Source organism: Oncorhynchus mykiss, chromosome 19 (genome assembly GCF_057628025.1).
Source record: "Oncorhynchus mykiss isolate SJ-2025 chromosome 19, ASM5762802v1, whole genome shotgun sequence".
In the NCBI taxonomy this organism is placed as follows: Eukaryota; Metazoa; Chordata; class Actinopteri; order Salmoniformes; family Salmonidae; genus Oncorhynchus; species Oncorhynchus mykiss.
Genome location: NC_143040.1, coordinates 42,259,343 through 42,284,249, shown reverse-complemented (window position 1 = coordinate 42,284,249; position 24,907 = coordinate 42,259,343). Strand labels below are relative to the sequence as shown.

The 24,907-nt window shown below is 43.0% G+C and overlaps 1 protein-coding gene and 1 long non-coding RNA gene across 5 annotated transcripts in view; one reads left to right on the top strand and one right to left on the bottom strand.

Moving 5' to 3' along the window:
- Positions 1 to 24,907, bottom strand: part of LOC149975193 (uncharacterized) — a 356,113-nt gene that overhangs the window by 122,907 nt on the left and 208,299 nt on the right. The window lies entirely within an intron of this gene.
- The window catches only part of LOC110497689 (A-kinase anchoring protein 6), a 197,822-nt gene that overhangs the window by 138,725 nt on the left and 34,190 nt on the right, over positions 1 to 24,907 (top strand). For all 4 annotated transcript variants that reach the window (XM_036954675.2, XM_036954676.2, XM_036954677.2 and 1 more), the window contains 2 exons: positions 4,065 to 4,211; positions 7,700 to 7,915. In XM_036954675.2, the coding sequence (XP_036810570.1) occupies positions 4,065 to 4,211; positions 7,700 to 7,915 (363 nt within the window). The remainder of the gene's footprint in view (positions 1 to 4,064; positions 4,212 to 7,699; positions 7,916 to 24,907) is intronic.

The window sequence follows — 24,907 nt, the reverse complement described above, 5'->3', positions numbered from 1 at the left end:
ACCACCCAGCCAAACACTCCTTCTTGGCCTTGTCACTGAGGCCTAGCCAGGCAGAGCCAAAACTCCATAGCCATCCATGTTTTTTTTTTTTTTCCTCACTCACTAAAACATTGTGGTCTTGGCTGATTGCATTGTTTCCTGTGTTTGTCTGGTAAAGAAAAATCTGGTAAAGAAGAGAGAAAAGAGGAGTGGAGCGGCGTGGGCTGAGGTTTTGAGGACCTCTCTCCCGCCCCTCCCCTCTCTCATCGGGCTCTCTCAGATTCCTCCACACTGCATGCAGCTGAGCTTAGAACCCAGGGCTGGGATAAAGACTGTCTTTGTTTGTCACTGAATGGCATTAGACATGGGCTGCCTATGGGGTCACCAGAGAGAGAGAGAGAGAGAGAGAGAGGGAGAGAGAGAGAGAGAGAGAGAGAGAGAGAGAGAGAGGGAGAGAGAGGGTGGGGGAGAGAGAGAGAGAGGGAGAGAGAGAGAGAGAGAGAGAGAGAGAGAGAGAGAGAGACTCTCTCCCCCTCCGTGTTGTAGGGACAGGACCAACGATTATTCAACAATACACGTCCAACTGAGAGCAGTTGTTAGAAACAGAAGAAAAATATTATTTTGACCCTGATCATAGAATTTGAAAGGAGAAGCTATTGTAACCCCGTACATGTCCAGCAGCAAGTCTTTTTTTCTAACATGAAACATTTTCTGTAAAAGACCCTGCTGTTCCTTTTTTCTTTTTTCCAATCTGTGGGCTGACTGGGCACTTCTTTGTCTATTGATCCTCTTGTATTTCTCATTAGCACTTTGGAAATCTGTGTAATGCATCCTCTTTGGATGGAAGGAGGGAAAGAGGGAGGCAGAAATGTCTTGAAACTGCGTGTCTGCTCGTCTATTGTTATCACCACTGTCCACAGTTATGACAGGGCCAGAATTCCCTTGGTTCCTTGTGCCTATAGCAATCTTTTCTCCAAATTCATGGTTCCCTGAATGATCATATTGCTTGTTCAATTTGTTTGCTCCTTTAAAAAAAATGTTTTTTAATGATGTAAAGGTTTATTCTTCTCTTGTGTGTCTCGTTAAAAACAGAATGATTCCACGCTAGATGAAATCTGGAATGGCCAGTGGAAATTCTCCTGGGTCTGTAGCTGACCCCAGAGTGACTGGGCACCTTGTTCTTAAACACTAAGCAGGGAAAAAAAGAAAAATGCTTGACTCACTGTGAGCTCAATGTGAGCCTTCTATACCAGTTGTAAAATGGCTTATTCTTCTGGTCACCATGGTGACAATTAACAGTGTTTCAAGGCCTTTTGTTCCAGACCCGTTAGAGCAGAATTTTTTCAACGGGGTGATTTTCAGTACACAGACACACACACACACACACACACACACACACACACACACACACACACACACACACACACAAAACAACTCAACAACTTAGCGCTTCCATTTTGCATAAACAGTCTAGAATTATATCTGAATCAAGGGTTTGATGTTTTCCTTTTTCTCTTTAAGTACACACTGAATATTTCTTCCTGTTCTTTCATGGCTGGAGCTTGTCCATCTATCAGGGAGACAGAGCCCCTCTCTCATCAGCTGTAGAAGCTGCACTCTCTCTCTCGCTCTCTCTCTCGCTCTCTCTCTCGCTCTCGCTCTCTTCAATGGAGGATTTCTCTCTCCCTCCTCTCTCCTCTCCCCAGCCCCTGTCTTCCTCTCCTTTGACACTGCCAACAGCAAATTGTAGGTAGTGAGGATGCCCCCCACCCCAAATTGATGAAGTAATTATCATATTTGTCTGCTTTGTTTTCTTAAGGCTTTGTTGGTTAAAGAGAACACATTCCCCACGGAGGATTCTCTTGAGTCAATCTCTACCACCACAGCACACTATGTTATGAGTTAGAGGTGGCCCATTCCATTGCTAGGCTTTATAAGCATTGAGATTTACAAGCCTAGTATTTACAAGCCCTGGAATATGTGAATATTCTGTTTTATTAATGCCATCTTTATGATTTAATATGTGGTAATGTTTCACCTTTAAAAAATATATATATTTAGATAGTATGATGATGTATATGCACAATACACCTGTTATTAGTGTGTTATTGTTGTACCAGTAAACAGTGTATTGGTATGATTTTGGCAGCTAGCTGCAGCGTCCATTGTACTTTGTTGGATGTTAACTGTGAGTTTTCATAGAGGCTGGTTTGTGGTGGCTGGCAGTAATGTGTTAACTATAGAACTGTGTATAAATTCATTTAAATACGGAGGCATCCGACTCACTTCATGGAGTCTTACTTCTGTTGTCTCAACACGTTACAGACTCTGAACAAACTTTAATTTAATGGATAAGATGAATCTACAAAAATGCATTAAATGTTTTCATGTATGACTGCATTTCTGCTGACATTTCCAGTCTTTCGTACTCATTAATATGTGGAATGAATTAAAGTTATGATTGCTTGTTGATTTTCCTCATCTATTTTCATGTGACTCGCTTTTTTTGGAGAGCACACAGTTCTTTTCCATTCCACCCCCCTACCCCCCCCCCCCCCCCCCCCCCCCCCACTTCATTCCACCACGCCCCCTCTCTCTCTCTTTCTCTCAACCCCTCATAGACCCGTCACTCCAACTAAGTTAGACACTATTTTCTTAAAGCTCGTCTTCATCCAGCACCTAGTCATGAAAATGGCCTTCAATGTTGTGTTCAACACGAAAAAAAATGGAGTATATTTTCACATCATGACAGCAATTGCACCGGCGTACTATATTACATGTTTCGTAACTTCATCCTATGATCCTACCAGAGCTATTTCACAAAGTTAAGGTATGCAGATCCTTGGCTATTCTAGCTCAGACAGAGACTGGAGGCTATAACTCACCAGTGCGTTCAGTGTATTTGATCAAAGATCCTTCTCAGCATTAATCTCAAAGTTCTGGATCTCATGCATTTTAATCACTTATCTACTTTATTCTCCTGTAATGTTTTGACTTTCGATCAATGATGTGCCATTTTTAAACAAAAGAAGACTCGGAAAATCAATATTTGCTGTCAACAAATAAATTGGATCATTTCCTGATAGTTAGATGGTAACACATTTACTTTTACATGCGGCGCTATTAAAAATCTGAAAGGGATGAATGGCTTCAGAGGAAGTGTGATACCATCTCCATCAAAAAAAAAGCGACAATGAAAAATGGTTTCTGGACTGATGACAGTTAAAAAAAAGGAAAAAACAAGAGTACATTTAAATATTTAAATGTGGCTGGTGCTGTAATGATAAATGACAACCGAAAACTAGAATCAAGTAGCTATTGATGCAGAAAATGAAACGGGAGGGGAAAGAGAGAAATTAACCAAAAATATGTGAGATTGAAGAGTGTCAATTTCGTACTGTTACAGTAAGCTTTTCTTCAGCCAGTTAAATGAAAATGTCAGTTCCCAAAACATATTCCATCTTAGAATATTATAGTTTATTTACACTAAATATGAGTTTCGTGCAGTTGTAATGCTGTTGAAACAATATCTCTGATTTCCTTCTCTGAGTAAGATTCCTTGTTGGTGGAGAAATAAACACAGACCGAGAGAGAGAGAGAGAGAGCGAGAGAGAGAGAGAGAGACAGAGAGACACTCTCAGTTTATGGCACAAAATATCAGAGCTTTTTTATTTTAAATGTCTGTTTGCCTTTGTGTGCAGCAGGGGGCTGCACTGCTGTGCTCACCAGTTTAATGAATGACATAGTCAGTGCTGGGGATTGTGAGCAACTCTACAATACACTATGTACTCCAATGTGTGCCAATTGTGTCTCAAATAGCAAATAGCCTTTTCACAACGGACATCTTTCCCTGCAATTAACTAGCTTTTCGCAGGTACCGGTTTCTGTATGAATGGTGGAAATTAGGCCGGTTCAAATGTACTCTCACCCACGTCTCTGTGTGTGTGTCTCTATGCTCCGCAGTGCACTAGATGACATGCATGTAGTCAGTGCTGTGTATCTCTCCTCCACAGTACGTCCTGTAGTGTGCAGACAGTGTCCCTCAATGTCTCACCCGTGTCTCTCTCTCATGTGTCTGTCCCCAGGGGAACAGTGTAGAGATGAGTATGTGGCACCCTAAGAAGACACACCTCCTGGGCTGGGCCGAGAGCCTGCGGAGGAGCGGAGCCCAGCTCCCCCCGGACTTCGACGAGCGAGTCAATGCCATGACACAGAAGTGGGACCAGCTGCAGGTGAACACACACACACACACACACACACACACACACCGTAACACTACTCCACCTTCTGTACTGTTAATAGTCCGGATCCAGAAAAAGAGACAGAATGGGTCAAAATTATGATATGACCTTCTTGTTGGGAGCTCATTGTTATCTGCATAAATAAAACAGTTGTTCTGCTGTTTTTAGGTAAAAGCAAAAGGAACGCGCCCCAGGCCCCCACCCTGCCTGTCCCCCAGTCAGTCCCGTTCAGACTCCAGTGCACTAATACGGGTCAATATCCCACCTGAGAGCCTGTCTGTGTCTCAAATGGCACCCTATTTCCTATATAGTGCAGGGTTCTGGTCAAAAGTAGTGCACTATATCGGGAATAGGGTGCCATTTTGGATGCTGGCCCTCTCTCGGTTAGCAGGGAACCCTGTGGAGATGGAGCTGGCTAGCAGCTCAATTGAAGTGAGTGAATCAGGATAAAGCCTTGCTGCTACGCCTCTGAAATGATGAACAGGCCTGGGGCTCCTTCTTCCACCCCCAAACCCTCTTATCTATGCAACACATGAACACTACACCAAATACAGTACAGTAGCTAGGTACCCTGCCTTGTCTACCCCCCACCATCCACCCCCACCGCCCTGCTTAGAGGGGGGCAGCTCAGCTATATCTCCATCTTGGATATCAGCCAGGGAAGCAGGAGATGGTATCGGATCGGAGACGCCTGCCTGCTCTAGTCTTGATGATCCTGTTAATGGTACGGTATGGCTGGCTTGTTGATCCTTATCGGACCGACTGGGGTTCAACTGTGCATTGCTCTTAGAGGCTAATTTTAGGTTAATCACTGTTCATCTAATCTCTGAACATGAGAAATATAATTGCTGGTCTCTCAATTACCAGGACGTATCCCTGTCCCAGTAGTACCCCAAGCAGCTTCTGCTCATATCCACCCTCTCATATCCACATGGGCTGCATCCCAAACGGCACCCTATTCCCTATGTAGGGCATTACTTTTGACCAGGGGCCCATAAGGACTATGGACTTCATGGGAAACAAGGTACCATTAGGACGCAGACATGCACAGATCCAACAACATAGAATTATCAAGATGCCAACAACTCAAACATGTTCCTGCTGTCATTTCTGTCATGTGTGAGTTCCAAGACATATTTTCGCTATAACACATGAATACATAGACGTAAAACAATGCGTACTGTCGCATAGAAGAAATGACTCTGTGTGTGTGTGTGTGTGTGTGTGTGTGTGTGTGTTTGTGTGTGTGTGTGTGTGAGTGGGTTGGTTTCAGCTAGATAAACATATGTATTCCTTTCCCAAGCTAAAGAGATGCTGTTTGGAAATTAAACAACAAACGAACACGTTTTCTCTTCCACCACAGCAATCAGCGCTGATTAAAGTTCTACTGAGATCTCAAATAAATGTGTGACGTTTTGAACAGGATGCTCATGCATAAACAAAGTTCTGTTTAGCGAAGGAATATTTCTTTGGTCTGTGGTGAGTGGCATCGGGCAGAGAGCCGCTAGAATGAAATGGCAGTGGTGCGGGGAGTTTAATCTGCGAATTTCTGCTCCCTGCACTGCACATTACGCCGTCTCAATTGCATATTAAACAACCCTATCAAGTCAGGCATTGGCATCTGCTGTGCTGACACAAATTGTGAATTAAATGAAATTGATGTCCTCTGTCGTATATATTTATGAAGACAGACCATTCTCTGAAGTATTCTGCTTATGAAGAATTTATGATTGCAAACTGTTCCAGAACAAAATAAAGTGGCAATAAATTCCTTTTTTTGTATCCCTGACCCTCCAAGGGCATTTGGATTCACCTCTCTCGCTCTCTCTCTGCAGAGCTCTGTTCATCACAGGGCAAAAACAATGGCTATATCTGGAGTTCATTGGGTGCTTTCAAATTATCGATATTCAAACGAAGAGAGGAGAGGGAAGAGAAAATGAAACAGAATGAGAGAGAGAGAATGTCAGGGAGGGATTCTTTTTAAGGGGGGGGAACAAATGCGATGCTCTTTGCTGGGAGGCAGCCACTTCAGTAAGCCCAAAGGACACTTATGGAGTTGTGAGGTACAGATAATCAAAGTCAACGCTATTGGAATCAATATTGAAAATCCCAATCAGTGGAATTGTTTAGGGATATGTGTGACTCATATTACCTCACTGACAATATCTTAAAGCTTTTTTCACTTCCTACTCCATCATTTCACATCACACCACTGTAGTATTAAGTGATCATTGGTTTCTCACGGTGACTCTAAAACATGCAAGTCAAACCCGTCTAGTCATAGACTCTGGTCGGCCGTTAACACGTTCTCTGACAGCCACACAGGTGTGGAGGCTAATAAAGAAAGAGCTGTAATGAAGGATCAACACACACAGTGTTTAATGGGTGCAGCCAGCCAGCGATCTAGCCCCAAAATGGCCACTTCATTGCTGACTCACTCACTCATAATCACATCTGTTTCCATTACAGCTTGCAAAACATCCACCAGCACACAGCACCAACACAAAGGACTGCCAATTAAACCAACCAGTGTGTGTATTAATTGGATAATGGAGTGTTTTGCCACTCTACAATTGGGCTCCTCTGCATACAGAGTTCAACCCCTGTGTGTGTGTGTGTGTGTGTGTGTGTGTGTGTGTGTGTGTGTGTGTGTGTGTGTGTGTGTGTGTGTGTGTGTGTGTGTGTGTGTGTGTGTGTGTGTGTGTGTGTGTGTGTGTGTGTGTGTGTGTGTGTGTGTGTGTGTGTGTGTGTGTGTGTGTGTGTGTGAGACTCAGACACTCTGGCTCCAAAAGTAGCTATAGCGTAGCTCTCATTTCCCAGGCAGGTGGGAACTCACTCACATGTCAGTGACCGAGTCCCAAATGGCACCCTATACCCTTCATCGTGCCCTACTTATGACCAGGGCACTGGTCAAAAGTAGTGCGCTATGTAGGGTATAGGGTGCTATTTTGGTCACAGCCAGTGTCTGTCAGGCTGGGGCTATACACAGCGTGGTGCTGTTTGCTCTGTTATAGAAGGAGGGGGAAATTGCTCAGCAGAGTCCTATTTGGGAAATCGTTGGAGGGTATTTGTGCTTCTGATTGTTATCTACTCCTTTCTGTGTGATTCTCTGAGAGGCAACGCGGAATATACGGCTGTACTGAAAATACGTCCAGAATTAGCCGCCTTCATCTTTAGAACGTAGCAATAATCGTGGTATGATCAGCACTGTTTGAGACTTGTTGATAGTAACAACATCTGCACATTTATTTGCTTATTGAAAAAGACAACTTCATGAGCTTTTTGCTAGAATGTCGCATTGCCAGGAGGGAAAGAAGTGTCAAACAGAGAGGGCTATCAGATCACAATAATGTTGGAGTATATTTCCCACCTGCTGTCAGTATATTGAAACAACAGTACTCTGTACCGCTCTGAAATGATTGTACATACTGTCACAGTCTCTATAACTCTCCTTCCTCCTTTCCTCTTGGCCTCCTCAGAAGATCCTGGGGGAGTCTGTGGGGAGCACCAGCCCATCCCAGGACCCTCGCTCTGCCCTGTCCCCTCATACCAGCAGCCTGCTGGGCCGGCTGGAGGGCAGGATCAAGGATCTGAAGGTGTGGCTGAGAGACACAGAGCTGTTCATCTTCAACTCTTGTCTGAGGCAGGAAGCAGAGCAGGACCTGCAGGCCTCCACCCAGCTGCAGCACTTCAAGGTATAGACTGAGCACTGCACACACACACACACACACACACACACACGTCCAGAGTAGATGAAGGCCCCCTGGGCATAACACTGTCATAACACTACTACTGATCTGGGTCTAACTTTCACCTGGTCTGGGCTCCTTTAGAAAGACACTGAGTACTACGGCAGGGGTCTTCAACCTTTTCTTTCCCAGGGACCCCAAGCAAACCAGGGACCCCCATCATGCGTCAGCCCAAAACATTTGTCCTCGTCTTGTCATCAGGTGAATGATAAGGGCAATGCGAAGTAATCAGCATTTTAAAATGAACTTGGTAGATGGTGTTTCCTTATTTTGCCCTCCCCACATTATACTGGGGTATAAGTATAAGCGCTAACATAGCTAACTATTAGCTAGAAAGGTACTGCATCTCCAAACGATATGTCGACTAATACAGCTGTTGAGCTGGTTTAACAAAGGTTAACCATGTGTTGGTGTGACCGGTGGAGATGACCGAAGGGTCAGGGTTGGTCTTGATCTTTTCCTCTCTGTTAATGACAGGAAAAACTTCCAGAAACAAATGCTGTGCCGCCCTTGTACGCCAACCTCTCTGAAAAGTTCAAATGAACAACGAAAGGGGACATGAATAGCCATGCCAGCCCAATGACGACATGTACAGAGAAAAGTACAGTAGCTAGATGACTGATGTGCATATATATTACAATAGAATGGTGGGAGACCAATATAATACACTGTCAATGGCCATATAAACTAATTGAGAAGTGTTTTAACGTATTGATAATGGTAATGATTTTCAAGGGACAATTTTACAGTAGCCTACCACTTCCACAGGGATACAGTAGAAAGGGAAGAGGTAAGGGGGTGCATGGGATGTTTATGAGGGACAATAGAGAAGGAGAAGACGTGTGCACCATTTACAAGGGGCACTCACAACAACAAAAATAATGTACACTAATATCAGACATGGGAACTATTCTGATTTCGCGTAATTATATTACATGAAATTCAACACTTGTTACATTGGCAAAAACCTTATGTCCAAGTCAAGAAAGCTTACCAGCAGCCAGCGGCACTTGCCGCGATGGGTACTCGCTGGTGCTTTTTCAAAGACTATGTCAGATACTCCAGTGAGTGTAATTGGCTCGAATGAGTGTAAATTGCTCAATATTAGGAGTTGTGAAATAAAGTTGACATCGTTAGAAGATATTTTCTTCTTTTCTACCACTTCTTTTTTAAATACAGTGCATTTGGAAAATATTCAGACCCCTTGACTTTTTCCACATTTTGTTAAGTTACAGCCTTATTCAAAATGAATAAAAATAATGATAAAAAATCTCATCAATCAACACAAAATAAACCCCATAATGACAAAGCAAAATCAGGTTATTACATTTTTTTGCATTTTTTTTTTTGTAGAATTAAATATCACATTTTCAAACAGTACCAGTCAAAAGTTTGGACACACCTACTCATTCAAGGGTTTTGCTTTATTTTAAAATGTTCTACATTGTAGAATAATAGAGAAGACATCAAAACTATGAAATAACACATACGGAATCATGTAGTAACCAAAAAAGTGTTAAACAAAATCAAAATATATTTTATATTTGAGATGATTCAAAGTAGCCACCCTTTGCCTTGATGACAGCTTTGCACACTCTTGGCATTCTCTCAACAAGCTTCATGAGGAATGCTGACTTGAAGGAGTTCCCACATATGCTGAGCACTTGTTGGCTGCTTTACCTTCACTCTGTGTTCCAATTCATCCCAAACCATCTCAATTCAATCAAATGTATCAATCAAATGTATTTGTAAAGCCCTTCTTACATCAGCTGATGTCAAAAAAGTGGTGTACAGAAACCCAGCCTAAAACCCCAAACAATTGGGTTGAGGTCGGGTGATTGTGGAGGCCAGGTCATCTGATGCAGCACTCCATCACTCTCCTTCTTGGTCAAATAGCCCTTACACCGCCTGAAGGTGTGTTGGGTCAGTGTCCTGTTGAAAAACCAATGATAGTCCAACTAAGCGCAAACCAGAAGGGATGGCGTATTGCTGCAGAATGTTGTGGTAGCCATGCTTGTTAAGTGTGCCTTGAATTGTCACCACCAAAGCACCCCCACACCATCATACCTCCTTCTCAATGCTTCACGGTGGGAACTACACATGCAGAGATCATCCGTTCACCTACTTTGCGTCTCGCAAAGACACGGTGGTTGGAACCAAAAATATCAAATTTGGACTCATCAGACAAAGGACCATTGCTCGTGTTTCTTGGACCAAGCAAGTCTCTTATTTTTATTGGTGTTCTTTAGTAGTGGTTTATTTTCAGCAATTCGGCCATGAAGACCTGATTCACGCCTGATTCACACAGTCTCCTCTGAACAGTTGATGATGAGATGTGTCTGTTACTTGAACTCTGTGACGCATCTATTTTGGCTACAATTTCTGAGGCTGGTAACTCTACTAATGAACTTATCCCCTGCAGCAGAGGTAACTCTGGGTCTTCCTTTCCTGTGGTGGTCCTCATGAGAGCCAGTTTCATCAAAACACTTGATAGTTTTAGCGATTTTTATTATTATTTTTTCTTCGGTTTTTGCAGAGTTCTTGAAATGTTCCGGATTCACTGACCTTCATGTCTTAAAGTAATGATGGACTGTTGTTTCTCTTTGCTTATTTGAGCTGTTCTTGCCATAATACGTACTTGGTCTTTTACCAAATAGGGATATCTTCTGTATATCACCCCTTCCTTGGGACAACACAACTGATTGGCTCAAACTCATTAAGAAGGAAAGAAATTCCACAAATTAACTTTGAACCAATTGAAATGCATTCCAGGTGACTACCTCATGAAGCTGGTTAAGAAAATGTGCAAAGCTGTCATCAAGGCAAAGGGTGACTACTTTGAAGAATCTCAAATATAAAATATATTTTAATTTGTTTAACAATTTTTTGGTTACTACATTATTCCATATCTGTTATTTAATAGTTTTGATGTCTTCACTATTATTCTACAATGTAGAAAATATTTAAAAAATAAAGAAAAAACCTTGAATGGTGTGTCCAAACTTTTGACTGGTACTGTAAGTATTCAGACCCTTTACTCTGTACTTTGTTGAAGCACCTTTGGAAGTGATTACAGCCTCAAGTCTTCTTGGGCATGACGCTACAAGCTTGGCACACCTGTATTTGGGGAATTTCCCCCATTCTTCTCTACAGATCCTCTCAAGCTCTGTCAGGTTAGATGGGGAGCATCGCTGCACAGCTATCTTCAGGTCTCAGGAGATTTTCGATCGAGTTCAAGTCCAGGCTCTGGCTGGGCCACTCGAGGACATTCAGAGACTTGTCCCGAAGCCACTCCTGCATTGTCTTGGCTGTATGCTTAGGGTCATTGTCCTGTTGGAAGATGAACCTTCAACCACAGTCTGAGCACTCTGGAGCAGGTTGTCATCAAGGATCTCTCTGTACTTTTTCCTCGATCCTGATTAGTCTCCTAGTCCCTGCCTCTGAAAAACATCCCTACAGCATGATGCTGCCACCACTATGCTTCACCATAGGGATTGTGCAAGGTTTCCTCCAGACATGACGCTTGACATTCAGGCCAGAAAGTGTTGGTTTCGTCAGACCAGAGAATCTTGTTTCTCTGAGTCCTTCAGTATATTTTTGTTGCAAACTCCAAGCGGGCTGTCATGTGCCTTTTACTGAGGAGTGGCTTCCGTCTGGCCACTCTACCATAAAGACCTGATTGGTAGAGAGCTGCAGAGATGGTTGTCCTTCTGGAAGGTTCTCGGGATGCACCTGAGCTCAATTTCGAGTCGCATGGCAAAGGGTCTGAACTTCTATGTAAATAAGGTATTTCTGTTTTGCTAAAATGTAAAAAAAAAAAAAAAAAAAACTGTTTTTGCTTTGCCATTGTGGGGTATTGTGTGTAGACTGATGAGGGAAAAAGTATTTTAATCAATTTTAGAATAAGGCTGTAACGAAACAAAATGTGTAAAAAGTCCATGGGTCTGAATACTTTCCGAATGCACTGTATAGACACGATAATATTTTTCCGCAGACCCCCTGCACTAGAGGTCCACGGACCCCAGGTTGAATATCCATGTACTAGAGGCCTAGGTGCTCTGAGGACTGCTACTGTAGGTATGAAGAATGAAGGTGTGAATTATCATATATATCAAGGAAACACCAACATAGTGTCATAATAGGGCGTTGGGCCATCACGAGCCAGAACAGCTTTAATGCACCTTGGCCTAGATTCTACAAGTGTCTAGAACTCTATTGGAGGGATGTGATACCATTCCTCCACTAACAATTCCATCACACACACACACACCCTTTAAACGCCCTATGCTCCTTCGAGACCCCTCTTTCAAAGTCAATGAGATCTCTTCTTCTAGCCATGGTAGCCAAAATAATGGACAACTGGGCATTTTTATACATGACCCTAAGCATGATGGGTGTTGATTTTTTAATTAAAGATGTTCTCCGGTATTTTTGTACACTTTTTAGCCCAGTAGTTCTGAATGTAGCGCCCACGAGCCAAAAGTGGTCCCTGAAAATTGTAGATATGTGCACCACATCATTGTTCTCTCTCTGGCTCTGCTGTGTGTGTGTCTTGCTAGCTGTCACTTAAATGACGTAGCGCTGAAGCTCATTAGCTGAAACTCGAATTGCTAGGTGTCTGGCCCAGGTGTCTGGCCCAGGTGTCTGGCCCAGGTGTCTGGCCCAGGTGTCTGGCCCAGGTGTCGGGTCCAGGTGTCGGGTCCAGGTGTCTGGCCCAGGTGTCTGGTCCAGGTGTCTGGGGGTAAATGTAGGTAAAATGGCAATGCACAGCTTCCAGAAAACAGTCGCTTTCAATCCAGGGATTTTGTGGCTAATTGAGGTCATACAGTTATTCTGCTCATATATTATTAATGTATGAACTACACATGGACACATCCAGCCCAAAGCGGGAGGTTTCAAAAATACTTACTATTCGCCAAAGTACCAGAGCATGTCTTTAACTCAGGAACTACACCTGTGTGTAAGCACCTGCTTTCAATATACTTATCCCTAATTTACTCAAGTGTTTTCTTTATTTTGGGAGTTACTGTACCTGTACCTAGTGTCAAATACTCCAAAACAGGCAGCTTTGAGTGTCTGGTTTTCACTTCAAGTACAGTAATACTGTATATATATATATTTGTAATTAAACTAATGCTTGAGAAAATAAATAAAATAAAGCTATTTTGACTCAAGCAAATATCGAAGAAACTATTATTTGACTTAAAAAGCTTGAGGAACAACACAGGATATTAATCAGGCCGTGTCACAACACAGGTTGTGGAGTTGAGATTGCTTTCATCCCGCTGAGTGACTACTAGCGATAGAGGGAAGAAACCTTAAATATATACGGAGTCAACGCTGAGAGAAATAACACTTTATAAAAGAAGACTTTTCTTTTGATAAGATGTCACACTGCACAGAGGGGAAGCATTGATTTCTTGAGAAAACGCCTGAGGAAAAAAGATTAAAATATTGATAACTGCAATGTGTATGGACAGAGGAGCCATGGCACTAAATAGAAAAAGAGATACAAATACAAAATAAAAAGAGAAAGAGGACCATTTAATGATCATCTATCTGTTTTGGGCAATTCTGCTGTAAATGGATTCAATATCCAGACTTGGCCCCATTACAGTTGGGCTGAAAACATCTCAGCAGGAGGCAGAGCTCAGTCAGTCAGGTACATACAGTACAGTTCTGTAGTTCTCTAGAGTAGAAGCTGTCAGTCAGGTACGTACAGTACAGTTCTGTAGTTCTCTAGAGTAGAGGCTGTCAGTCAGATACATACAGTTCAGTTCTGTAGTTCACTAGACTAGAGGCTCAGTCAGTCAGGTACATACAGTACAGTTCTGTAGTTCTCTAGAGTAGAGGCTGTCAGTCAGATACATACAGTTCAGTTCTGTAGTTCTCTAGAGTAGAGGCTGTCAGTCAGGTACATACAGTTCAGTTCTGTAGTTCTCTAGAGTAGAGACTGTCAGTCAGATACATACAGTTCAGTTCTGTAGTTCTCTAGAATAGAGTCTCAGTCAGTCAGGTACATACAGTTCAGTTCTGTAGTTCTCTAGAGTAGAGGCTGTCAGTCAGATACATACAGTTCAGTTCTGTAGTTCACTAGACTAGAGGCTGTCAGTCAGTCCAGTACATACAGTTCAGTTCTGTAGTTCACTAGAGTAGAGGCTGTCAGTCCGGTACATACAGTTCAGTTCTGTAGTTCACTAGACTAGAGGCTCAGTCAGTCAGGTACATACAATTCAGTTCTGTAGTTCTCTAGACTAGAGGCTAAGTCAGTCAGATACATACAGTTCAGTTCTGTAGTTCACTAGACTAGAGGCTGTCAGTCCGGTACATACAGTTCAGTTCTGTAGTTCACTAGACTAGAGGCTCAGTCAGTCAGGTACATACAGTTCAGTTCTGTAGTTCTCTAGAGTAGAGGCTGTCAGTCAGATACATACAGTTCAGTTCTGTGGTTCTCTAGAGTAGAGGCTGTCAGTCAGGTAGATACAGTTCAGTTCTGTAGTTCTCTAGACTAGAGGCTGTCAGTCCGGTACATACAGTTCAGTTCTGTAGTTATCTAGAGTAGAGGCTGTCAGTCCGGTACATACAGTTCAGTTCTGTAGTTCACTAGACTAGAGGCTCAGTCAGTCAGGTACATACAGTTCAGTTCTGTAGTTCTCTAGAGTAGAGGCTGTCAGTCAGATACATACAGTTCAGTTCTGTGGTTCTCTAGAGTAGAGGCTGTCAGTCCGGTACATACAGTTCAGTTCTGTAGTTTACTAGACTAGAGGCTCAGTCAGTCAGGTACATACAGTTCAGTTCTGTAGTTCTCTAGAGTAGAGGCTGTCAGTCTGGTACATACAGTTCAGTTCTGTAGTTCTCTAGAGTAGAGGCTGTCAGTCAGATACATACAGTTCAGTTCTGTAGTTTACTAGACTAGAGGCTCAGTCAGTCAGGTACATACAGTTCAGTTCTGTAGTTCTCTAGAGTAGAGGCTGTCAGTCAGGTACATACAGTTCAGTTCTGTAGTTCTCTAGAATAGAGGCTGTCAGTCAGATACATACAGTTCAGTTCTGTAGTTCTCTAGAGTAGAGGCTGTCAGTCAGATACATACAGTACAGTGCTGGAGTTCTCTAGAGTAGAGGCTGTCAGTCAGATACATACAGTACAGTACTGTAGTCCTCTAGAGTAGAGGCTGTCAGTCAGATACATACAGTACAGTACTGTAGGACTCTAGAATAGAGGCTGTCAGTCAGGTACATACAGTACAGTTCTGTAGTTCTCTGGAGTAGAGGCTGTCAGTCAGATACATACAGAACAGTGCTGTAGTTCTCTAGAGTAGAGGCTGTCAGTCAGATACATACAGTACAGTACTGTAGTTCTCTAGAGTAGAGGCTGTCAGTCAGATACATACAGTACAGTACTGTAGTTCTCTGGAGTAGAGGCTGTCAGTCAGATACATACAGTACAGTACTGTAGTTCTCTAGAGTAGAGGCTGTCAGTCAGATACATACAGTACAGTTCTGTAGTTCTCTAGAGTAGAGGCTGTCAGTCTGGTACATACAGTTCAGTTCTGTAGTTCTCTAGAGTAGAGGCTGTCAGTCAGATACATACAGTTCAGTTCTGTAGTTTACTAGACTAGAGGCTCAGTCAGTCAGGTACATACAGTTCAGTTCTGTAGTTCTCTAGAGTAGAGGCTGTCAGTCAGGTACATACAGTTCAGTTCTGTGGTTCTCTAGAATAGAGGCTGTCAGTCAGATACATACAGTTCAGTGCTGTAGTTCTCTAGAGTAGAGGCTGTCAGTCAGATACATACAGTACAGTGCTGGAGTTCTCTACAGTAGAGGCTGTCAGTCAGATACATACAGTTCAGTGCTGTAGTTCTCTAGAGTAGAGGCTGTCAGTCAGATACATACAGTTCAGTACTGTAGTCCTCTAGAGTAGAGGCTGTCAGTCAGATACATACAGTACAGTACTGTAGGACTCTAGAATAGAGGCTGTCAGTCAGGTACATACAGTACAGTTCTGTAGTTCTCTGGAGTAGAGGCTGTCAGTCAGATACATACAGTACAGTGCTGTAGTTCTCTAGAGTAGAGGCTGTCAGTCAGATACATACAGTACAGTACTGTAGTTCTCTAGAGTAGGGGCTGTCAGTCAGATACATACAGGACAGTTCTGTAGTTCTCTGGAGTAGAAGCTGTCAGTCAGATACATACAGTTCAGTTCTGTAGTTCTCTAGAGTAGAGGCTGTCAGTCAGGTACATACAGTTCAGTTCTGTAGTTCTCTAGAATAGAGGCTGTCAGTCAGATACATACAGTTCAGTGCTGTAGTTCTCTAGAGTAGAGTCTGTCAGTCAGATACATACAGTACAGTGCTGGAGTTCTCTAGAGTAGAGACTGTCAGTCAGATACATACAGTTCAGTGCTGTAGTTCTCTAGAGTAGAGGCTGTCAGTCAGATACATACAGTACAGTACTGTAGTCCTCTAGAGTAGAGGCTGTCAGTCAGGTACATACAGTACAGTTCTGTAGTTCTCTAGAGTAGAAGCTGTCAGTCAGGTACGTACAGTACAGTTCTGTAGTTCTCTAGAGTAGAGGCTGTCAGTCAGATACATACAGTTCAGTTCTGTAGTTCACTAGACTAGAGGCTCAGTCAGTCAGGTACATACAGTACAGTTCTGTAGTTCTCTAGAGTAGAGGCTGTCAGTCAGATACATACAGTTCAGTTCTGTAGTTCTCTAGAGTAGAGGCTGTCAGTCAGGTACATACAGTTCAGTTCTGTAGTTCTCTAGAGTAGAGACTGTCAGTCAGATACATACAGTTCAGTTCTGTAGTTCTCTAGAATAGAGTCTCAGTCAGTCAGGTACATACAGTTCAGTTCTGTAGTTCTCTAGAGTAGAGGCTGTCAGTCAGATACATACAGTTCAGTTCTGTAGTTCACTAGACTAGAGGCTGTCAGTCAGTCCAGTACATACAGTTCAGTTCTGTAGTTCACTAGAGTAGAGGCTGTCAGTCCGGTACATACAGTTCAGTTCTGTAGTTCACTAGACTAGAGGCTCAGTCAGTCAGGTACATACAATTCAGTTCTGTAGTTCTCTAGACTAGAGGCTAAGTCAGTCAGATACATACAGTTCAGTTCTGTAGTTCACTAGACTAGAGGCTGTCAGTCCGGTACATACAGTTCAGTTCTGTAGTTCACTAGACTAGAGGCTCAGTCAGTCAGGTACATACAGTTCAGTTCTGTAGTTCTCTAGAGTAGAGGCTGTCAGTCAGATACATACAGTTCAGTTCTGTGGTTCTCTAGAGTAGAGGCTGTCAGTCAGGTAGATACAGTTCAGTTCTGTAGTTCTCTAGACTAGAGGCTGTCAGTCCGGTACATACAGTTCAGTTCTGTAGTTATCTAGAGTAGAGGCTGTCAGTCCGGTACATACAGTTCAGTTCTGTAGTTCACTAGACTAGAGGCTCAGTCAGTCAGGTACATACAGTTCAGTTCTGTAGTTCTCTAGAGTAGAGGCTGTCAGTCAGATACATACAGTTCAGTTCTGTGGTTCTCTAGAGTAGAGGCTGTCAGTCCGGTACATACAGTTCAGTTCTGTAGTTTACTAGACTAGAGGCTCAGTCAGTCAGGTACATACAGTTCAGTTCTGTAGTTCTCTAGAGTAGAGGCTGTCAGTCTGGTACATACAGTTCAGTTCTGTAGTTCTCTAGAGTAGAGGCTGTCAGTCAGATACATACAGTTCAGTTCTGTAGTTTACTAGACTAGAGGCTCAGTCAGTCAGGTACATACAGTTCAGTTCTGTAGTTCTCTAGAGTAGAGGCTGTCAGTCAGGTACATACAGTTCAGTTCTGTAGTTCTCTAGAATAGAGGCTGTCAGTCAGATACATACAGTTCAGTTCTGTAGTTCTCTAGAGTAGAGGCTGTCAGTCAGATACATACAGTACAGTGCTGGAGTTCTCTAGAGTAGAGGCTGTCAGTCAGATACATACAGTACAGTACTGTAGTCCTCTAGAGTAGAGGCTGTCAGTCAGATACATACAGTACAGTACTGTAGGACTCTAGAATAGAGGCTGTCAGTCAGGTACATACAGTACAGTTCTGTAGTTCTCTGGAGTAGAGGCTGTCAGTCAGATACATACAGAACAGTGCTGTAGTTCTCTAGAGTAGAGGCTGTCAGTCAGATACATACAGTACAGTACTGTAGTTCTCTAGAGTAGAGGCTGTCAGTCAGATACATACAGTACAGTACTGTAGTTCTCTGGAGTAGAGGCTGTCAGTCAGATACATACAGTACTGTAGTTCTCTAGAGTAGAGGCTGTCAGTCAGATACATACAGTACAGTTCTGTAGTTCTCTAGAGTAGAGGCTGTCAGTCTGGTACATACAGTTCAGTTCTGTAGTTCTCTAGAGTAGAGGCTGTCAGTCAGATACATACAGTTCAGTTCTGTAGTTTACTAGACTAGAGGCTCAGTCAGTCAGGTACATACAGTTCAGTTCTGTAGTTCTCTAGAGTAGAGGCTGTCAGTCAGGTACATACAGTTCAGTTCTGTGGTTCTCTAGAATAGAGGCTGTCAGTCAGATACATACAGTTCAGTGCTGTAGTTCTCTAGAGTAGAGGCTGTCAGTCAGATACATACAGTACAGTGCTGGAGTTCTCTACAGTAGAGGCTGTCAGTCAGATACATACAGTTCAGTGCTGTAGTTCTCTAGAGTAGAGGCTGTCAGTCAGATACATACAGTTCAGTACTGTAGTCCTCTAGAGTAGAGGCTGTCAGTCAGATACATACAGTACAGTACTGTAGGACTCTAGAATAGAGGCTGTCAGTCAGGTACATACAGTACAGTTCTGTAGTTCTCTGGAGTAGAGGCTGTCAGTCAGATACATACAGTACAGTGCTGTAGTTCTCTAGAGTAGAGGCTGTCAGTCAGATACATACAGTACAGTACTGTAGTTCTCTAGAGTAGGGGCTGTCAGTCAGATACATACAGGACAGTTCTGTAGTTCTCTGGAGTAGAAGCTGTCAGTCAGATACATACAGTTCAGTTCTGTAGTTCTCTAGAGTAGAGGCTGTCAGTCAGGTACATACAGTTCAGTTCTGTAGTTCTCTAGAATAGAGGCTGTCAGTCAGATACATACAGTTCAGTGCTGTAGTTCTCTAGAGTAGAGTCTGTCAGTCAGATACATACAGTACAGTGCTGGAGTTCTCTAGAGTAGAGACTGTCAGTCAGATACATACAGTTCAGTGCTGTAGTTCTCTAGAGTAGAGGCTGTCAGTCAGATACATACAGTACAGTACTGTAGTCCTCTAGAGTAGAGGCTGTCAGTCAGATACATACAGTACAGTACTATAGGACTCTAGAATAGAGTCAGTGAGTCAGGTACATACAGTACAGTTCTGTAGTTCTCTGGAGTAGAGGCTGTCAGTCAGATACATACAGTACAGTGCTGTAGTTCTCTAGAGTAGAGGCTGTCAGTCAGATACATACAGTACAGTACTGTAGTTCTCTAGAGTAGAGGCTGTCAGTCAGATACATACAGTACAGTGCTGTAGTTCTCTAGAGTAGAGGCTGTCAGTCAGATACATACAGTACAGTACTGTAGTTCTCTAGAGTAGAGGCTGTCAGTCAGATACATACAGTACAGTTCTGTAGTTCTCTAGAGTAGAGGCTGTCAGTCAGATACATACAGTACAGTGCTGTAGTTCTCTAGAGTAGAGGCTGTCAGTCAGATACATACAGTACAGTGCTGTAGTTCTCTAGAGTAGAGGCTGTCAGTCAGATACATACAGTACAGTTCTGTAGTTCTCTAGAGTAGAGGCTATCAGTCAGATACATACAGTACAGTACTGTAGGACTCGAGAATAGAGTCTGTCAGTCAGGTACATACAGTACAGTTCTGTAGTTCTCTGGAGTAGAGGCTGTCAGTCAGATACATACAGTACAGTGCTGTAGTTCTCTAGAGTAGAGGCTGTCAGTCAGATACATACAGTACAGTACTGTAGTTCTCTGGAGTAGAGGCTGTCAGTCAGATAAATACAGTACAGTGCTGTAGTTCTCTAGAGTAGAGGCTGTCAGTCAGATACATACAGTACAGTACTGTAGTTCTCTAGAGTAGAGGCTGTCAGTCAGATACATACAGTACAGTTCTGTAGTTCTCTAGAATAGAGTCTGTCAGTCAGATACATACACTACAGTGCTGTAGTTCTCTAGAATAGAGTCTGTCAGTCAGGTACATACAGTACAGTTCTGTAGTTCTCTGGAGTAGAGGCTGTCAGTCAGATACATACAGTACAGTGCTGTAGTTCTCTAGAGTAGAGGCTGTCAGTCAGATACATACAGTACAGTGCTGTAGTTCTCTAGAGTAGAGGCTGTCAGTCTGGTACATACAGTTCAGTTCTGTAGTTCTCTAGAGTAGAGGCTGTCAGTCAGATACATACAGTTTAGTTCTGTAGTTTACTAGACTAGAGGCTCAGTCAGTCAGGTACATACAGTTCAGTTCTGTAGTTCTCTAGAGTAGAGGCTGTCAGTCAGGTACATACAGTTCAGTTCTGTGGTTCTCTAGAATAGAGGCTGTCAGTCAGATACATACAGTTCAGTGCTGTAGTTCTCTAGAGTAGCGGCTGTCAGTCAGATACATACAGTACAGTGCTGGAGTTCTCTAGAGTAGAGGCTGTCAGTCAGATACATACAGTTCAGTGCTGTAGTTCTCTAGAGTAGAGGCTGTCAGTCAGATACATACAGTTCAGTACTGTAGTCCTCTAGAGTAGAGGCTGTCAGTCAGATACATACAGTACAGTACTGTAGGACTCTAGAATAGAGGCTGTCAGTCAGGTACATACAGTACAGTTCTGTAGTTCTCTGGAGTAGAGGCTGTCAGTCAGATACATACAGTACAGTGCTGTAGTTCTCTAGAGTAGAGGCTGTCAGTCAGATACATACAGTACAGTACTGTAGTTCTCTAGAGTAGGGGCTGTCAGTCAGATACATACAGGACAGTTCTGTAGTTCTCTGGAGTAGAAGCTGTCAGTCAGATACATACAGTTCAGTTCTGTAGTTCTCTAGAGTAGAGGCTGTCAGTCAGGTACATACAGTTCAGTTCTGTAGTTCTCTAGAATAGAGGCTGTCAGTCAGATACATACAGTTCAGTGCTGTAGTTCTCTAGAGTAGAGTCTGTCAGTCAGATACATACAGTACAGTCCTGGAGTTCTCTAGAGTAGAGACTGTCAGTCAGATACATACAGTTCAGTGCTGTAGTTCTCTAGAGTAGAGGCTGTCAGTCAGATACATACAGTACAGTACTGTAGTCCTCTAGAGTAGAGGCTGTCAGTCAGATACATATAGTACAGTACTATAGGACTCTAGAATAGAGTCAGTCAGTCAGGTACATACAGTACAGTTCTGTAGTTCTCTGGAGTAGAGGCTGTCAGTCAGATACATACAGTACAGTGCTGTAGTTCTCTAGAGTAGAGGCTGTCAGTCAGATACATACAGTACAGTACTGTAGTTCTCTAGAGTAGAGGCTGTCAGTCAGATACATACAGTACAGTGCTGTAGTTCTCTAGAGTAGAGGCTGTCAGTCAGATACATACAGTACAGTACTGTAGTTCTCTAGAGTAGAGGCTGTCAGTCAGATACATACAGTACAGTTCTGTAGTTCTCTAGAGTAGAGGCTGTCAGTCAGATACATACAGTACAGTGCTGTAGTTCTCTAGAGTAGAGGCTGTCAGTCAGATACATACAGTACAGTGCTGTAGTTCTCTAGAGTAGAGGCTGTCAGTCATATACATACAGTACAGTTCTGTAGTTCTCTAGAGTAGAGGCTATCAGTCAGATACATACAGTACAGTACTGTAGGACTCGAGAATAGAGTCTGTCAGTCAGGTACATACAGTACAGTTCTGTAGTTCTCTGGAGTAGAGGCTGTCAGTCAGATACATACAGTACAGTGCTGTAGTTCTCTAGAGTAGAGGCTGTCAGTCAGATACATACAGTACAGTACTGTAGTTCTCTGGAGTAGAGGCTGTCAGTCAGATAAATACAGTACAGTGCTGTAGTTCTCTAGAGTAGAGGCTGTCAGTCAGATACATACAGTACAGTACTGTAGTTCTCTAGAGTAGAGGCTGTCAGTCAGATACATACAGTACAGTTCTGTAGTTCTCTGGAGTAGAGGCTGTTAGTCAGGTACATACAGTTCAGTGCTGTAGTTCTCTAGAGTAGAGGCTGTCAGTCAGATAAATACAGTACAGTACTGTAGTCCTCTAGAGTAGAGGCTGTCAGTCAGATACATACAGTACAGTACTATAGGACTCTGGAATAGAGTCAGTCAGTCAGGTACATACAGTACAGTTCTGTAGTTCTCTGGAGTAGAGGCTGTCAGTCAGATACATACAGTACAGTGCTGTAGTTCTCTAGAGTAGAGGCTGTCAGTCAGATACATACAGTACAGTACTGTAGTTCTCTAGAGTAGAGGCTGTCAGTCAGATACATACAGTACAGTGCTGTAGTTCTCTAGAGTAGAGGCTGTCAGTCAGATACATACAGTACAGTACTGTAGTTCTCTAGAGTAGAGGCGGTCAGTCAGATACATACAGTACAGTTCTGTAGTTCTCTAGAGTAGAGGCTGTCAGTCAGATACATACAGTACAGTGCTGTAGTTCTCTAGAGTAGAGGCTGTCAGTCAGATACATACAGTACAGTGCTGTAGTTCTCTAGAGTAGAGGCTGTCAGTCAGATACATACAGTACAGTTCTGTAGTTCTCTAGAGTAGAGGCTATCAGTCAGATACATACAGTACAGTACTGTAGGACTCGAGAATAGAGTCTGTCAGTCAGGTACATACAGTACAGTTCTGTAGTTCTCTGGAGTAGAGGCTGTCAGTCAGATACATACAGTACAGTGCTGTAGTTCTCTAGAGTAGAGGCTGTCAGTCAGATACATACAGTACAGTTCTGTAGTTCTCTAGAATAGAGTCTGTCAGTCAGATACATACACTACAGTGCTGTAGTTCTCTAGAATAGAGGCTGTCAGTCAGATACATACAGTACAGTGCTGTAGTTCTCTAGAGTAGAGGCTGTCAGTCAGATACATACAGTACAGTGCTGTAGTTCTCTAGAGTAGAGGCTGTCAGTCATATACATACAGTACAGTTCTGTAGTTCTCTAGAGTAGAGGCTATCAGTCAGATACATACAGTACAGTACTGTAGGACTCGAGAATAGAGTCTGTCAGTCAGGTACATACAGTACAGTTCTGTAGTTCTCTGGAGTAGAGGCTGTCAGTCAGATACATACAGTACAGTGCTGTAGTTCTCTAGAGTAGAGGCTGTCAGTCAGATACATACAGTACAGTACTGTAGTTCTCTAGAGTAGAGGCTGTCAGTCAGATACATACAGTACAGTTCTGTAGTTCTCTAGAATAGAGTCTGTCAGTCAGATACATACACTACAGTGCTGTAGTTCTCTAGAATAGAGTCTGTCAGTCAGGTACATACAGTACAGTTCTGTAGTTCTCTGGAGTAGAGGCTGTTAGTCAGGTACATACAGTTCAGTGCTGTAGTTCTCTAGAGTAGAGGCTGTCAGTCAGATAAATACAGTACAGTACTGTAGTCCTCTAGAGTAGAGGCTGTCAGTCAGATACATACAGTACAGTACTATAGGACTCTGGAATAGAGTCAGTCAGTCAGGTACATACAGTACAGTTCTGTAGTTCTCTGGAGTAGAGGCTGTCAGTCAGATACATACAGTACAGTGCTGTAGTTCTCTAGAGTAGAGGCTGTCAGTCAGATACATACAGTACAGTACTGTAGTTCTCTAGAGTAGAGGCTGTCAGTCAGATACATACAGTACAGTGCTGTAGTTCTCTAGAGTAGAGGCTGTCAGTCAGATACATACAGTACAGTACTGTAGTTCTCTAGAGTAGAGGCTGTCAGTCAGATACATACAGTACAGTTCTGTAGTTCTCTAGAGTAGAGGCTGTCAGTCAGATACATACAGTACAGTGCTGTAGTTCTCTAGAGTAGAGGCTGTCAGTCAGATACATACAGTACAGTGCTGTAGTTCTCTAGAGTAGAGGCTGTCAGTCAGATACATACAGTACAGTTCTGTAGTTCTCTAGAGTAGAGGCTATCAGTCAGATACATACAGTACAGTACTGTAGGACTCGAGAATAGAGTCTGTCAGTCAGGTACATACAGTACAGTTCTGTAGTTCTCTGGAGTAGAGGCTGTCAGTCAGATACATACAGTACAGTGCTGTAGTTCTCTAGAGTAGAGGCTGTCAGTCAGATACATACAGTACAGTTCTGTAGTTCTCTAGAATAGAGTCTGTCAGTCAGATACATACACTACAGTGCTGTAGTTCTCTAGAATAGAGGCTGTCAGTCAGATACATACAGTACAGTGCTGGAGTTCTCTAGAGTAGAGGCTGTCAGTCAGATACATACAGTTCAGTGCTGTAGTTCTCTAGAGTAGAGGCTGTCAGTCAGATACATACAGTACAGTACTGTAGGTCTCTAGAGTAGAGGCTGTCAGTCAGATACATACAGTACAGTGCTGTAGTTCTCTGGAGTAGAGGCTGTCAGTCAGATACATACAGTACAGTGCTGTAGTTCTCTAGAGTAGAGGCTGTCAGTCAGATACATACAGTACAGTGCTGTAGTTCTCTGGAGTAGAGGCTGTCAGTCAGATACATACAGTACAGTTCTGTAGTTCTCTAGAGTAGAGGCTGTCAGTCAGATACATACAGTACAGTGCTGTAGTTCTCTAGAGTAGAGGCTGTCAGTCAGATACATACAGTACAGTGCTGTAGTGCTCTGGAGTAGAGGCTGTCAGTCAGATACATACAGTACAGTTCTGTAGTTCTCTGGAGTAGAGGCTGTTAGTCAGGTACATACAGTACAGTGCTGTAGTTCTCTGGAGTAGAGGCTGTCAGTCAGGTACATACAGTACAGTTCTGTAGTTCTCTGGAGTA